At 36.6% G+C, this 17,954-nt stretch overlaps 1 protein-coding gene across 3 annotated transcripts in view; it reads right to left on the reverse strand.

Annotated features, from left to right (window-relative positions):
- Positions 1–1,216: 1,216 nt before the first annotated feature.
- The window catches only part of aff4 (AF4/FMR2 family, member 4), a 98,032-nt gene continuing 81,294 nt past the window's right edge, over positions 1,217–17,954 (reverse strand). For 2 of the 3 annotated variants that reach the window (XM_057821449.1, XM_057821448.1), the window contains exon 21: positions 1,217–16,520. In XM_057821449.1, coding sequence (XP_057677432.1) covers positions 16,393–16,520 — 128 coding nt within the window. In that variant the 3' untranslated portion in view covers positions 1,217–16,392. The remainder of the gene's footprint in view (positions 16,521–17,954) is intronic. The other variant, XR_009061372.1, reaches the window with a different exon arrangement.

The following is a 17,954-nucleotide window of genomic DNA, read 5'->3' on the forward strand; positions in this document are numbered from 1 at the left end:
TGGTCAGTAAATGTTAATCTTATAGAGCAAGTGGAGGGAAATATATATGGAATCACTCCATTCTGAGGAAAAAAATATGGAAACATGAGAAACAAACAAAGAAATAACCATCAAAACACATCTCTAGTATTTAGTAGCACCACCTCTGGCTTTTATGACAGCTTGCAGTCTCTGAGGCATGGACTTGATGAGTATTCTTCATCAATTTGGTCCATTGCAGATTCTTGACAAGGTGATGATACTGGAACTTTTGTCTGGTGCTGTTCCAGTGAGATTTACAACGATGACTGCCTAAAGAAGACTTCGAAATTCCCTCAGTCCTTGACACTGGGGAGATGGCTGGGGTTAAAGCTTCAATAAATGCACAAGTTTACATTGAAATTTTAGACAGCTTTCTTATCCCTTCAATTTAAAATATGCTTCTATGTTTTGCATCATGCCACAGAGCTAAAAATGTTATAGCATTCCTTGGAGAAAGACTCAACGAATTCATTATTTTTTAAAGCTTTATATCGGCGGAGTTTGTCCTACATGATAAAATGTCTGCGTGAGTGCTCATCCGAGTCTGGTGATTCCCTATTTTTTGCTAGGGGTTGTAGAACCACAAATTATTTTTATCTATTGTAAGGGACTTCAAAAATACTTTTTTTGTTAAATGCAAGTATGGTTGTTTTTTCATTTGATATTTAAAAAATGCTGTAGCAGAACCGAGCTTCCTTGTTCTGCCAGTAACGTTTGCTGAAAATGTACAGGACAAATATAAGCACTAGAGGGAGCTCATGCACACTAGTTTTACAGGCAGTCACAGTATAATCAACATACTAAAAAGCATTGGTATTAAATTTAGGAGTCAAGTGACTAGAATTTCTTGCCGGAACTCCCTGACATAAAGGTCAGAATTTATCTATTTTTATTTTTCAAACATCCTAAAACCACAGAAATGCCAAGAAAACTGCTTTTGGCAGTTAAACACCTATAACACACAATAGAACACAACAGGTTTAACATGTGCTTTAGGCTACTGCTTTACACTTACAGTGCTGGCCAAAAGTATTGGCACCGCTGCAATTCTGTCAGATAATGCTCAATTTCTCCCAGGAAATGATTGCAATTGCAAATGCTTTTGTAGTGATATCTTCATTTATTTTGCTTGCAAAGAAAAACACAAAAAATACATCATTATCATTTTACACAAAAAAAACAAAAATGGGCTGGACAAAAGTATTGGCACCCTTTGAAAAATCATGTGATGCTTCTCTAATTTGTGTAATTAACAGCACCTGTTACTTACCCGTGGCACATAACAGGTAGTGGCAATAACGAAATCACACTTGCAGCCAGTTGAAATGGATTAAAGTTGACTCAACATCTGTCCCGTGTCCTTGTATGTATCACAATGGGCATGGAGAAAAGAAAGAAGACCAAAGAACTGTCTGAGGACTTGAGAAGCAAAATTGTGAGGACGCATGGGCAATCTCAAGGCTACAAGTACATCTCCTAAGACCCAAATGTTCCTGTGTCTACCGTGCGCAGTGATAGCTGCTTTCGGACTGTAGGAACTATCCGCAGTTCCAAGAAATGTTCTTGTTCCTATAACTACAAGCCTCTCCAGTGGTTATCGGAACTATCCTTCGCCAGGCAGTTGTTTGCGCACATGGGTACTGTACCTGTTACGAAGTGCTGTGATGTTGTAATCTACGCCAGTCCTGCATTATTTACATTCCACTCTAATTTGGACATAAATTCTTTAAAAATCAAACAATGTGATTTTCAGTTTTTTTTTCCACATTCTGTCTCTCATGGTTGAGGTTTACCCATGTTGACAATTACAGGCCTCTCTAATCAAGTAGGAGAACTTGCACAATTGGTGGTTGACTAATTAGTTATTTGCCCCACTGTAGTTTACAGGAGGTCTTCAAAGAAAAGAACACGGTCCCCACAGTCAAACATGGCAGAGGTTCCCTAATGTTTTGGGGTTGCTTTGCTGCCTCTGGCATTGGACTGCTTGACCGTGTGCATGGCATTATAAAGTCTGAAGACTACCAACAAATTTTGCGGCATAATGTAGGGCCCAGTGTGAGAAAGCTGGGTCTCCCTCAGAGTTCATGGATCTTCCAGCAGGAGAATAACCCAAAACACACTTCAAAAAGCAATAGAAGATGGTTTGAGAGAAAGCACTGGGACTTCTAAAGTGGCCAGCAATGAGTCCAGACCTGGCACCCATAAAATCTCAGAGACCTGGAGCAGATGGCCAAAAAAAAATGGTCTAAAATTCCAGCAGAGCATTGTAAGAAACTCATTGATGGATACCAGAAGCAGTTGTTCGCAGTTATTTTCTCTAAAGATTGTGCTACCAAGTATTAGGCTGAGGGTGCCAATACTTGTGGCCAGCACTGTATGTAAATCTGACGAGAGTATGACAGTTTTTTTTTTAACATGGAGGTTTGACAGTTGCCGTCATATTTTCGGCATCAAAGCACCTTTCTGCCCCCAAATTTTGTACTGGAACGGCGTTCTGAAATGTTCCAGCGTTCCACGTTCGCCCCAATGATAATCATACATTAACAACACAAATAGGTTAAATAATTCATAACTAGAATGCAGACTTGAAATATTAAAACCTTCCAAAACGCTTCATTGCATTAGTTTGTGTAATAACTTCCCGACATAACTCCTTCATGATGTGTGATCGTGTTCAAATAAATACAACACCCCAGTCATAAACATATTCATATATATTTTATTCTCAATACGACAAAAATACAAAGAATATTCAGGACAGACTCTCATTAGTCACACAATTAATACTCACTTCACAAGAATGCTCTTTAAATTACATGACCTAAAGTTTGAAGCTCAAACTCCGCGAGTACCTTTGAAATCATATTGCATCCATCTTATAATAGCATCGATTTCCTTTGAAAAACTAAGCCAATTTAGACTATGGTATATAGTGTACTGTAGGCTGCTCTTTGAGGCTTTTTAAAAGTGTACAAGAGACGGTAGAAACTGCTGTTGAGAAATCTTTTTGTCCTTATAAAGACTCATGTGACCAATTGTTCATAGAAAGGGTAGGAAATACTCTTGGATCGACGCAAGACTGTACATCCTCAGCCCACGCGGGACGGACAATGACGGGACAAAATACAAGAGACTAAATGATTACTTGGTCGATGAAGAGGGGAAAACGTAAGCACAAAAAAGACTGGAGAAAAGTAGGAAACCTGGACCGTCGTGCAATTCTAAATAGTCCCTTAATCTAGCCTCCTGAGACCTGGGTTTTGCTATCTGCGATGAGTAAGACCTTCTAAATTTCATAACAAAACTTTTAGCCGTTTTTGTAATAAACGACGTCCCCATTTGAGGACAGTGGGTTTATCATAATATGATATATATTTGCTGCTCGGGACCAGAATGATCGAAAACACAAAATGTTAGCTTCAAATAATTGGTAGTTCTCTTAAAAATAAAAAAAATTAGCACCAATTTTTTTTTTTTATTGTAACTGGATTTGGCTTTAGTGGGACGTAAAAGTAAATGTGATCATCTGTTGATCTACACATTAAATTTTCCCGGTAATGGCAAAATGACAAAATTGAGTCCAAATTCAAATCAAATTCAAAGCAGAGGCATATTGTTTGCAAATAGTGCCGACATTTAGCTAATTAGCTAGTGGATATGGTCAAAAATAATAGTTTCTTAATTAGTCCTGGTTTATTTGATCACAGAAGCAACAAATTTGACACTTGAAAGACTAGTTAGAACTATAAATCAAATTAAATAACATGGTTTGCATTCAGTGTAGTTATTTTGCTAGTTAGTTGGTGTAGTTATTTAGCCAGTTAGCTAATTAGCAAGTGGATATGGTCAAAAATAAAATTTCTTAATCGTTCGTAGATTATTTGATGACACAAATAACACATTTGACACTTGAAAGACTATTTAGAACTATAAATCAAATTAAATAACATATGGTTTGCATTCAGTGTAGGTATTTAGCCTGTACTGTAGCTAGTTAGTTGGTGTAGTTATTTAGCCTGTTAGCGAATTAGCTCATGAATATAGTCAAAAGGATAATTTCTTAATCGTTCCTAGTATATTTGATCACACAAAATAACATTTGACACTTGAAAGACTAGTTAGAAGTATAAATCAAATTAAATAACGGTTTGCATACAGTGTAGTTATTGTGCCAGTTAGCTAATTAGCAAGTGGATATGGTCAAAAATAAAATTTCTTAATCGTTCGTAGATTATTTGATTACACAAATAACATATTTGACACTTGAAAGACTATTTAGAACTATAAATCAAATTAAATAACATATGGTTTGCATTCAGTGTAGTTATTTAGCCTGTAGCTAATTATTTGGTGTAGTTATTTTGACTGTTAGCTAATTCGCTAGTACATATGATCAAAAATAAAAGTTTCCTAATCAGTCCTGGTTTATTTGATCACAGAAGCAACAAATTTGACACTTGAAAGACTAGTTAGAACTATGAATCAAATTAAATAACATATGGTTTGCAAACAGTGAAGTTATTTAGCCTGTTAGCTAGTTAGTTGTTGTGTTTAGCCTGTTAGCTAATTAGCTAGTGAATATGGTCAAAAGGATAATTTCTTAATCCTTCTTGTATATTTGATCACACAAATAACAAATTTGACACTTGAAAGACTAGTTAGAACTATGAATCAAATTAAGTAATATATGGTTTGCAAACAGTGAAGTTATTTCGCCTGTTAGCTAATTAGCGAGTGAATATGGTCAAAAGGATAATTTCTTAATCGTTCCTAGTATATTTGATCACACAAATAACTAATTTCACACTTGAAAGACTAGTTAGAACTATAAATAAAATTAAATAACATATGGTTTGCATTCAGTGTAGTTATTTAGCCTGTAGCTAATTATTTGGTGTCGTTATTTTGACTGTTAGCTAATTAGTTAGCGGATATGGTCAAAAATAAAAGTTTCTTAATCGTTCCTCGTATATTTGATCACACAAATAACAAATTTGACACTTGAAAAACTAGTTAGTACAACAGATCAAATTAAATAACATGGTTTGCCTACAGGGTAGTTATTTAGCCAGTTAGCTGATTGGCTAGTGGATATGGTCAAAAATAAAAGATAATTTCTTAATCGTTCCTAGTTTATTTGATCACACAAATAACAAATTTGACACTTGAAAGACTAGTTAGAGCTATGAATCAAATTAAATAACATGGTTTGGAGACAGTGTAGTTATTTAGCCGGTTAGCTAATTAGTTGGTGTAGTTATTTTGCCTGTTAGCTAATTAGCTAGTGGATATGGTCAAAAACAAAATTTCTTAATCGTTCCTAGTTTATTTGATCACACAAATAACAAATTTGACAATTGAAAGACTAATTAGAACTATGAATCAAATTAAATAACATGGTTTGCATACAGTGTTGTGTACAGCTAATTAGCTAGTCGATAAGGTCAAAGAACTATTTTTCTAACATGTAAACATTTCTAAAGCTCCCCTTGATTATTTGATCACACTAATAACAAATTTGACACTTGAAAAACTAGTGAGAACTAGAAATGAAATTAAATAATTTCAGAATTAGCGAAGTACCCCACAAAATTGTTAAATAATCCCAAAGTCCTCAAATGAGGACACAAGATTTACTACTGTTTAACGAAATAGTGTCCAGTTTTTATGCCATGTTAAGCTACAGATGTTATTTCACATAAATATACTACTTTTGCTCAGAAAACTTGTAAAGGTAACTTTTGTGAAGCCATGAGCAGATTTTGATGCCGCTTCTTTATTCGTTTAAATAGGTGTGAAGTAGTGCTATAACGATTAATCGATTAGAAAAAAAGCTTCCAATCAAATTTTGCTGCTTTAAGGATTCGTTTAATTAGAGTGACGTTGTAATGGTTTGTTTTGAAAGTGTTGCATTTAGTTTTATGGATTTGGGTGGATAAACTGCCCTCTAGTGGCAACAGATAATATGGCTGAATCCAGATCCTCCCTGTTAAAGCCAACATAAGGTATGTTGTTGTTAGCTAATATGTTTGTTTCTGCATTCGTTTCCTGTTTACAAGATATTTTGCAGTTTTTTTGTGGAAATATGTGTTTGAACAATTTAAGAGCATTGTATAAAATTTGTTTTGAACATTCTATAGCACTTAAGCTAGCAGACTTACTTTTGCAAGTTAGCCAATTGTTCTTTTGTTGTATTTAGACCTTCATTTATTTTTATGTTTTTTAATATAATTTGAGGCTAAGCTCAGGTATTTTAAATTTTTTTTTTTTTTTATTCATTTATTGCTCTTGTAAAATGACTGAGCAATTTTGCACAATTTGAAGAAACTCAGGAATTTTCTTTTGTTGTTCACATTGAAAGTGTATCGCAAGCAGAAACACTTGTTTTACATATCCTAACATTTATTCTGCAACGCATCAAATGTTTGTCATCCGATTACTCGATTATTCGAAGTAACTCATTAATAGATCAATCAATTACCTAAATAATCGATAGCTGCAGCCCCAGTGTAAAGTAGTGTAGACACCACAAGAGGGTGCTGACAACGTCCCTGAAGGTGCCCAAGTGCTCCAAGGTTTAAAAAAAAAAAGTTTAACAGGCCTCAGAGGCAGAAATCTAATGTCCTCAAATGAGTAAGAAGGGTCTCAGGAGGTAAATTAAGAAACATTTCTTTGCTTGCTATAATTCTCCCCAAATTTTTTGAATATAGTAAAGGTTCCCCACCGCTCCAGCGTTGTTAAGAGACGTGGCCGTCGTCTCCACAGTTACAAAAAGTCAGGGTAAGATGAAGAAAAGGGATGTGCATAAAAGTATCTCACAAATATATTTACAGTGATATTCAATTGCGATAAAAATGTCCTCCTATAGTAAAAATTCACCCTTAGAGGAAAATGTCCTATGTACACTTTATACATTTAAATAGAAACATGCAAGTGTGAACATCTTCCTATTAAAAAAAATACCCTGGATTCATTCATATTAATTACTACTTACAATGAAATCTCATCAAGAACAATCACGCCCCCCCCCCCAACCCCACGCGATACATTTACATCTTCCTTTTTTCATCAAATGTCGGAAGCAAAAAAAAAAAAAAAAACAATAAACGGGGTGCAAAAATAAATTAAAAAAAGGTTAAACAATGTATACATTTGTACTTACAAACCGGTACCAGTGTACGAACACATTGGCTGGCCTGATGGCGATTAAAAAACAAAAACTCAGAGGATTTTCCTATGAGAAAAAGTGGCCTCCAGCTCAAGCTACAGAATGGCACAAACCATCTGTTTTTTTTGTTTTTCTTTTTTTGTTATAAAATATATACATTAACATGTACTAAAACTAGTACACTAAATTGCTCAAAAAACATTGGACACTTAAGTTTCTTTGAAAGTAAAAAAAAAAAAAAAATCACATGCCTCCATATTAAGATTAAAAAAGTTTTTTTAAGTCGAGAAAAAAATCCTGCATAGTTTTAAAAAAATCATTTTTTTTTTCTTTTTCCAATCCTTAAGAGCGATGACAATGAGTGTTTGGAGGTGTGGGCTACCTTGAACTGACTAAATACAGTGAAATGAAAATAATATTTGTCATTTGGACAATTCACGGTACAACGTACTGCCGAATAGGGATGTCCCTGAACTGATCACATGATCGGAAATCGCGTACGATGACTAAATTTTCATAGGATCGTAACCAGGTTAAGAAGATTGGGGTATTAAAACGTATTTATTTCGAAATTTCAAGGGCTACAAAGCAACAACATATTCCAGATGTAGCTGTTGCGGGAAGCAAATGCTAAAATAGCATTGAGAAAGCGCGATCCTCTCTGCAGTGTGGAAATATTTTCCATTGTTTTAAGTAAAACTATTTGACATTGGGCTCATAAGACCGTCATAATTAGGGTATGACACTGTCAAGAGCATTAATGAATGCTTATGACAGTCGTCATGAAGTGTCATCCGGCAAATTATGTCACTGACTACATTGATGCCTGTGGGGCATCTTTCACATCCATTCAAAAGTGACATAATATGCCAAAAGCACATGACAGTGTTATGTCATAATTATGACAGTCTTATGAACCCACTGTATGACATGACACTGTCATGAGCATTAATGAACGCTTATGACAGATGTCATGAAGTGTCATCCGGCAAATTATGTCACTAACTACATTTATGTCCATAGCGCATCTTTTACATCCATTCTAAAGTGACAGAATACGCCAGATGCACATGACAGCGTCCTGTCATAATTATGCAAGTCTTATGAACACACTGTCGATGACATGACATTGTTATGAGCATAAATAAATGCTTATGACACATGTCATGAAGTGTCAAAAGGCAAATTATGTCATTCACTACGGTCATGTCCATCGCACATCTTCCACATCTATTCAAAAGTGATATAATATGCTGGATGGTCGTGACAGTGTCATGTCATAATTATAACCGTCTTATGAACCCACTGTCTATGACATGACACTGTCATGAGCATTAATGAGTGCTTATGACTGTTGTCATGAAGTGTCATCTGGCAAATTATGTCACTAACTATATTTATGTCTATCGCGCATCGTTTACCTCCATTCATAAGTGACAGAATACGCCAGATGCACATGTCAGTGTCATGTCATAAACATGTTTATAACATGATGACATGACACTTTCATGTGCATTAGTAAATGCTTTAAACAGATGTCATGAAGTCACATCAGGCAAATTATGTCACTAACTACATCTACTGTATGTCCATCACGTATCTTTCACATCCATTCAAAAGTGACATAATATGCCAGATGCACATGACAGTGTCATGTCATAATTATGACAGTCTTATGAACCCACTGTCGATGACATGACACTGTCATGAGCATTAATGAATACTTATGACAGATGTCATATAGTCCCATCAAGCAAATTATGTCACTAACTACATTTACTGTATGTCCATCGCGCATCTTTCACATCCAATCAAAAGTGACATAATATGCCAGATGCACATGACAGTGTCATGTCATAATTATGACAGTCTTATAAACCCACTGTCAAACAAGGTGTTACCATAATTTTTTTTTTTTAATACTTTAAGGGCTACAAAGCAAAAAAATATTGCAGATGTAGCCGCCGTGGGAAGCTAACACTAAAATAGCATTGAGAAAGTGATCATCTTTGCAGTGTGGAAATATTTTACATTGTCTTTGGTAATACTTTATTTGACAGTGGGCTCATAAGACTGCCATAATTATGACATGACACTGTCATGAGCATTAATGAACGCTTATGACACGTCATGAAGCGACATCAGGCAAATTATGTCACTAAGTACATTTATGTCCATCACGCATCTTTCACATCCATGCAAAAGTGACATAATTTGCCGTAGGACACTTCATGACATCTGTCATAAGCATTCATTAATGATAATAACAGTGTCATGTCATAATCACGATGGTCTTATGACAGTCTTAGGAATCCACAGTCAAATAAAGTCTTACCAGAATTTTTTATACAGAGGTACCTCTACTTAATAATGTCTCGACATACAGAATTTTCAGGTTTGTTAAAAAAGAAATTTCAGGATATGAGAGGCAAAAATACACTCCCAGAGTAGACATAACGTAACATATTTATAGCTGTATTGCCACTGGCTATTGCCTAGCATCCTGGCATCCAGTTGGCTAAGAGGGCCCTCTACTGTATGTGTAATTGTGTATCCCAGCGTCTTCTTCATTCGCCCCTCTGGCAATGAGGTGTTCCGAAACTTTCCGTGAGTGTATTAACGTTTATTCTTTCCTCTATTTTTTGTTGTTTTTACATTATGCACAACTCTTATTATTATTGTGAAATAACCTAATCGTAACATGATTTTTTTTCATGTTTTTATGCATTTTTTATGCTTTATAATCTGAATTTTGGGGGGCTTGGACTGGATCAGGCCATTTAAATTGAAAACACGTGTCTACTTACGGAATTTTCAGTCTACAAAACTACCTCTGTATTTTAAGGGGTACAAAGCAACAAAATATTCGAAATGTAGCCGTTGCGGGATGCTAATGCTAAAATAGCATCGAGCAAGATTGATCATCTCTGCAGTGTAGAAATATTTTACATTGTTTTTTTTGCCCCCCCAATACATTCCCGAGGTATCAGATCAGGCAAAATCAGGCGACCCGCACTCGGGTCCAAAAATATGTGATCGGGACATCCCCTGCTGCCGAAGTACGTACCAACGTAGCACTAACCAAATCAATATACCATCCATATATTCTTCCTAATCTCAACAGAACATATTTATATAACAGTTGATTGACAAACTCAACTGCAATTGTTTTCTGCTTCTGAAAACATGACAAATAGGTGAACTTGTAAAGGAGTAATTTGCCTCTATATATAAATAGAATCTCTCTCTGTGAAATATATCCTCTTTTTTATGCTATTGATGCACCACTGCTAATCTGCACGTGTTCTTTATTGATGCATTTCCCACTTGGGCGCACCTTTGATAAACGCTAATGTCAATAACTGCATTATATTTGTGTACACTCCCTAGTTATGACTCATATTAACACTGTGGGCAAACAACACCGTATGGAAACGACTTTTCTCAAGGATATTTTTCAGTGGCTACGGAAGAACAATAATTTGATGTGACCGAGCGCGAAGTTTCTTGGCCTCAAGCGGCATTAAGCGCTACTGTGATGCCTAGATGCCATTTAAATGCAACCGGATGCTTTCTGTGATTATATGAGAATGGAAATACTGGCATTCTAATAGAGGAGTTGATAGTAGGGGTGTGATAAAATATGCAAATGGAGATATATCGTGATACTTTATATCCCAAAATGTTATCGATATGCTCTTGCCAAGAATCAATATATTTTCTGTTGAAAAAAACAAAAGAAAGGAACCAACAAGTTGCTACTAAAATCTTCCACTAGAATGGTGTCTCTTAACTCAATTGCTGCCATTGACGGTGCTAGACACCCAATCCATTTACCGTCGATTAACCCAGAGCGTTCACAGACAGTCTTTCCGATTTTCAGGGGAATTTTCCGGTCAGTATGTTTGCATTCAGACTGGAATCTGATTTTTAAACCATCCAGATTGAAATTGAATGACTCTTTTGTCGTCTGAACTGTCACAAAGTACAGAAATGAGATTTTTTGCAAGACAGTTTCCAGAGGTGGGTAGAGTAGCCAAAATTTTAAGTCAAGTAAGAGTAGCTTTACTTCAAAATAATATTACTCAAGTGAAAGTCGTCATCCAAAAAATGTACTCAAGTACAAGTGGAAAAAAAAGTATCCAGTGAAGAGTATATTCAAGTAATGAGTAACTGTGAGTAACTGCTTACAGTGTGATATTTTTTCATACAAATTTTTTTTTTGCAGCATAACATCTATATGAACCATCGTTTTTATACTGTACTATAACCTATTATATGACCGTATTAGGCCAAAAAAAAAGAACAAAAATCATTGGATTCTACGGAGCCCCTAACCCTTAAATGCCTGCAATACGAAGCAATTGTCAGAGAATCATAAAATTTAAAAAAGAAGGTCTTAATGAAACCTTTTTTTCAAATTTGTAAAACGAAAAGTCAAAATGAATATGTTAATAAGCTTCTGTTACCTTTTGATGAATGTGTTGACTTGCATCCATCATTTATTTTTTCCAAAAAGAAATTTTAAAATTCTGAATTAGTCTCAAAATCATGAAATTTTAGGTGTATCAAATGTGATACATTTGGCAAGAAAGGGTAAAGGGACATCGGCAGAAATAAAATTTAAGCACTAGTGCGCACCAGAAACTATCTAGTTAACATTAGAATTATGTACCATTTAAGCTAGCGGACTTTTGCAATGCAAGTTAGCCAGTTGTTGTAAATATTAGCATTCTATAGCATTTAAGCTAGTGGACTTTTCCGATGCAAGTTAGCCAATTGTTGTGAACATGAGCATTCTATAGCATTTAAGCTAGCGGATTTTTGCGATGCAAGTTAGCCAATTGTTGTAAACATTAGCATTCTATAGCATTTAAGCTAGCTGACTTTTCCGATGCAAGTTAGCCAATTGTTGTAAATATTAGCATTTTATCGCATTTAAGCTAGCGGACTTTTGCGATGCAAGTTAGCCAATTGTTGTAAATATTAGCATTATATAGCATTTAAGCTAGCGGACTTTTGCTATGCACGTTAGCCAATTGTTGTCAACATTAGCATTCTATTGCATTTAAGCTAGTGGGCTTTTGCGATGCAAGTTAGCCAACTGCAACAATAAAAGAATTGGCATTTTGCGATGCAACTTAGCCAATTGCAACAATTGGCTAACTTGCACGGCAAAAGTCTACTAGCTTACATGCTATAGAATGCTAATGTTTACCAGATTGCTTCTGGTGCTCGGCAGAAACTTAAACTAATGTTATTTCTGTCGATGTCCCTTTAGGGGGGGGTCCATAAGATTGGAACTAGCAAATAAAAATTGCCCGTCCAGAGAGCAAATGTGCCCGCTAGTGAAAAAAAAAAAAAAAAACAGTTTCCTACCATGAATTGAATTAAAAACTTGGGAGAAAGTTTCAAACAAATCCTTGCTTTCGAGTACTGCTGACTAGGTCAAATAATTGAATTTTTACAGCGCTTTAAAGACGCCATGTGATTGAACAGGCCAGCGTGATTATATATGACTTCCGACTGCAAGGCTCCATCTGGTCATGCGACTGTATTGTTATGTCTGATTGGTATAATGGAGTCATGTGATTATTACTAGCAGAGCCTCAGTCGGCATTTCAGGCAAAAACAAAGTCATTATGTAGAATAAAGAGTCAAAATGTACAGACTCTCGTAGAGCTGTCCCGATCCGATCACGTCATTTTCAAAGTATCGGAATCGGCAAAAAAATAACGGCCATGCCTTTTTTAATATATATATATATATATTTTTTTTAATTAAATAGTTTTCTAATTGTATTTCACGTTAGACATAATATGTTACACTCATCCAGAGTCTTTAGTTTAGGCTTAAAGAGCATACGACACCAGAAAAAAAGTCTTAAATGGCATTATTATGTGAATTAGAATCATATTTTGAGACGATTCGACCATATACAACAATTTAGCAAAGCACAGATGACGAGAAATTAGTCTTTTAATCTGCCGGTTAGCCACGCCTACAATTATAGGGCTTTAGCGTCCCCAACAGGTGGATGACGTCAGCGGTAGACTAGGCTCATCGGTTTTACTATTCAGCCCATTGAGGGGGAATTGTTCAGAACGAGGAAAACGAGACGAAGAGAGCTGCAAAATGTCATTGTTTCAGTCTCTCTACTCCCAATATTTTTACAGGATATTCTTTTTATCCAAGTATTTTCCCCAATAGCTATATAAATGGCTTGAGAAGGACCAGTCAGCCCGTCGAGGGGGAACTATTCACAATGAGGAAAACGCGACGAAGAGAGCGGCAAAATGTCATTGTTTCTGTCTCTTTACTTCAATATTTTTACAGGATATTCTTTTTACCCAAGTACTTTCCCCAATTGCTAAATAAATGGCATGGTCATGACAAATAACTTGTGCTAAATGGAATATAAAATAATAAAAATCCATTTATTCAAGACGACATGGCAAAATTACTCCATAATGGTCAAAACAGTCGACTTTACCTTTACTGTCACACCTGCCGAACGATATTTTATGACACCTAAATCGGACATATGTCATTTCCCTTCCCCGGCTTCAGAGAATGTAAACAGACCAGAAGGAGTGACAGCTAGCCGACATGCTAACCCGAACCGAGGGATGTTTCAAAGTCTTCGAAGTGGAAAATCACACATAACTAGCCTGGATTATTTGACATGACGACCCGGTTGTCGAGTTTCTTTGCGGATCGGCAAACCGCCCGGCGGAGAGCAATTTACAGTTCGTTCCCTGGAGGAGGGTGGCTGGAATTGTTGTGTAGCTAACGTGCTAACAGCTAACTGCTAATGAGCGTGAGGATAGCTTTTTACATGCCTATCAATGATCAAACGTAAGTAGTCCTTTATTTAAAGGAATTTTATAGTGTTTACTTTGTAATCACTGTATTCGTATTTGACATAATACAAAACAAGATGTTTACTCACTTCCTTGTAAGTCCAATGGTCCCACAGTAAATATCCACGGTGAATGCGAACCTTTTGAAACTCCAAAAAGGCGCATACGCCTCTCCCGCATACAGAATGATTTTTCTGCAGCCGTTTGGCTGGCGTGATGGAAAAAATAAAAGTATTAATCCGCAAAATCAGCTGAATCCTTCGTCCTCATACACAACAGTACACTGTAGCGTGAAGAGGACGTCTTCTACCGTACACGTCACAGCGCCCTCCTCCTCAATGCGAGACCGAAGCCGGAAGTCACTCATTTTCCTGGCGCGGGATTCAAAAAACTAAATAAATATAGCGATCGCTTCCACACACATCCAAGCGGTCCATATCATTCAGGAGCATAAAATACCGCGTGTATTATGAAATAAACATGCTTTTTCGTGTCACAAGCACTTTAAGGTAGGGTTATCAAATTTATCCCGATAACGGCAATAATTAATTTTTTTAAAAATGTAAAAATGTATCACGTTAAAATATTTAACACAATTAATGCATGCACTGCACGACTAACTCACACATTGTCGCGCTCAATCTGTAATGGCGCCGTTTTACCTATATAGAGAGATAAAAGGAAGCGTAAAATGAGTAGAGTGAATTTTGGCAGCCTTTGGAGACTTTTTTTAATTGGCTAAAGCCTTACAATCCCTCTCCCTACTATTAGAAACATCATGGGAAGCAATGTGGGGAAGGTAGCAATTGATCTTTTTCTTAACACCTTAAATTATTCCCCAACGCAGAGAAGATATATCAATTGGTAGCACTACGCACAGTCATGGTTCCACTTCCCATCATGCATTTGGGTTGAATGGCTGCAGTATCATTTACTGAAAGCTCAACAAATACACTAGATGGCAATATTTAGCCACAATCTACAAAGTCACAAGTCTGTCTATCCTTGGATCCCTCTCACAGAAAGAATGTTAATAATGTAAATGCCATTTTGAGGATTTATTGTCATAATAAACAAATACAGTACTTATGTACTGTATGTTGAATGTATATATTCGTCCGAGTTTTATTCATTTTTTTCTTAATGCATTGCCAAAATGTATATGATTGGGAAAAATTATCGGGAATGATTGGAATTGAATCGGGAGCAAAAAAAAAAGCAATCGGATCGGGAAATATCGGGATCGGCAAATACTCAAACTAACACGATCGGGATCGGATCGAGAGCAAGAAAACATGATCGGAACAACCCTAGACTCTAGTGTAGTCCAAAGTAGAAGCGTAGCAGTAATCTTTGGTCTTCACAAATCTACTCAAGTAAAAATTATGGATTAGTAAAACTACTGTTAAAATGACTTTTTTTTCCTCAAAAAACTTTATGTAACGTTACTACCCACCTCTGGTAGTTTCATATCAGATATGAACATCTCAGATCGGATTTGACTGTCTGATGCCACTCTATTGCTGGATGACGCCTTCATTGCCACAGCAATTTCTTGCCATTGACTGCCATAGACGTCCGATCCGTTCGAAGTGGGAGGGTGGCAGCGAATGAACGAACGTTCATTACTAGTGCTAAACTCAATTCCCAACGGAATGAAAATCGTTTTTATGTTATCGATAATTGTTGCATCACCATAGCCCTTATTTACCATCTAACGAGCGTACTCCCAAACATTTTAAATGAAGCAGACGCGTGGAAGCTCAAAACATTTTTGCCGTACAACACTAAACGCAGCATCATCGCCCCGAAAATATCTAAGCGGTTCAAAATATAGAAAAATTATAAAAAGTGTGAGAAGGGGAGTACTTTTTCCTGTCGCTCACATTGAAGGCACGAAAAACTATAAAGAGAAAAACCTTCATTTGAAAAATTTAAAGCACCTTTGGTGTTTTGTGGGAGGTACTTTGGTGGGGAGGGAAACAATTCAAAAGCTAAAAAAAAAAAAAAAAAAAAAAATAGGAATTCAACTGAAGCGCAGGGAATAAATAATAAATAAATCACCTGGTGCTTCAGGTAAAAAAAAAATAAACATGATTCATCTATTTGTGGACATGTGGAAGAATGTTGCTCCTCTCCAGAATGATTCCTATTTTCTTTTGGCAAGCTGGTGCAGATTTTTAAAAAATTAAAAAAGGTGCGCACACACTCGGAGATATGCCTCAAAAGTTCATCGTCACGTGCGACCAGAGGTGGACCGTGTGTGTCACTGAGGTGTGGCTATGTGTGAGAGAGCAGCGTACAGGGACGGACGAGGTGTCGGGCAAAAAAAAAGCCTCGCTAGGGAACTAGCTTGGCGTCCAGTCGCAACCAGTACAGGCCCTGCCGAGTGTAACGCACCAGGTCGGTCATGCTGCTGGTGTTGAAGATGAGAGGACCCATCACTTTGTCCAACTCCAGGAAAAAGTCTGAGGAAAAAAGAGGAAAGAATAAGACCATGCTATGATAAAGCTTTAAGTTACAACTAGGAACATTTGACTTCTGTGTTGATTTTGTTTGAAACCATGTCATTTGCTCAAATACTTGCAAAATTATCTCTTTCAATCACAAATTCTGTGTAATACACAACTGTTACTCTGGCGCCATCTCTTGGCATATTGATGCCAAACGTCCAGGTCAATGTTGCCTTCACATGCTCTGGGAAAAATGATCCTTACAACTTGATAATCGGTAATCAAGAGCAGTGTTGTTAAGCTTCTACTTTAAAGGGTACCACGGATAGAAAGACATGTAGTTCTTAAAAGATAAATGTTAGAACGAGGTATAATAATTTGATATTAAAATGTGTTTGACACCGAAACGCATGTTTTTTTCATATTTCACGCATATTTTATGCTCCTGAATTTTATATATTCACACAGCTATTTTTTGCTTTTGTGACATCCCAAACATTTGAATAATGTTTTCATTCTACAAAATAACAAACAACAAGACAAATAGAGCTTTTGATCGCAAAGTAACAATTTATTTACACATAACTAAACTATTGAACTGTTTGCGCACATAACAATTTACTTGAACATAACATCCGGGGAAGGCTCTCGGCTGCTCCCGGATGAATGAGGTGGCTCCCAGTCATGTGATGAGTCCAGATCAAGATCGGTCTCACTTTTTTCATCATCTTCATCGTTGGTTTCAACCTCGGGATCAGCAGTAACGCAACGTGAGCGCTGCAGAATGCGTTTGGAATAGAGCTGAAACGAATACTCGAGCAACTCGAGTAACTCGAGTTTAAAAACTGATCCGAGTAGTTTTATTCACCTCGAGTAATCGTTTATTTTGACAGCTCTAAGCATCACGTTTTGCTCGGACTACTTTTAATGCGGGACGCACGTAGAGGAAGAAGAAGAAGAGAAAAAAACAGCCGCTACAAACGACGCCGACGTTGCTAAATACTAGCCCGCACGATGCTACGTTGGTAGGTAGCGTCTGATGAGTCTCATAGAGATCACATGTATGTTGAACTAGATGCAAAATGACAGACTCAGCCGCGTCTGGGCAGCATTAGAAAACAGCCGCCATCTTAAAGCAGTAGAGCGCTAAGCGCTAATAAAGAGCGCAAAGCGCTAATAAATAAGCTTAAAGTAATGTTAGCCCTGCGGAGGGCTAGGTTTCTCTTAATTATGACCACTATCGATGCTTGGCTAACGTGTCTTACATACAGGGTTTAACATAACGTAGCGATGTGGAGTGATGAGGGTGTAAAATAAAAACTCAATAATGCTAACTATCAATTTTAGCTCAGTAGTCATTGCTGAATAAAACACCAAGTAGCACTGGTCCCTAATGTGCTCCAATACAGCCTGTATCATACATTTATTTTGAACACTGCAAAAACTCAA

Source organism: Corythoichthys intestinalis, chromosome 18 (genome assembly GCF_030265065.1).
Source record: "Corythoichthys intestinalis isolate RoL2023-P3 chromosome 18, ASM3026506v1, whole genome shotgun sequence".
NCBI classification, from domain to species: Eukaryota; Metazoa; Chordata; class Actinopteri; order Syngnathiformes; family Syngnathidae; genus Corythoichthys; species Corythoichthys intestinalis.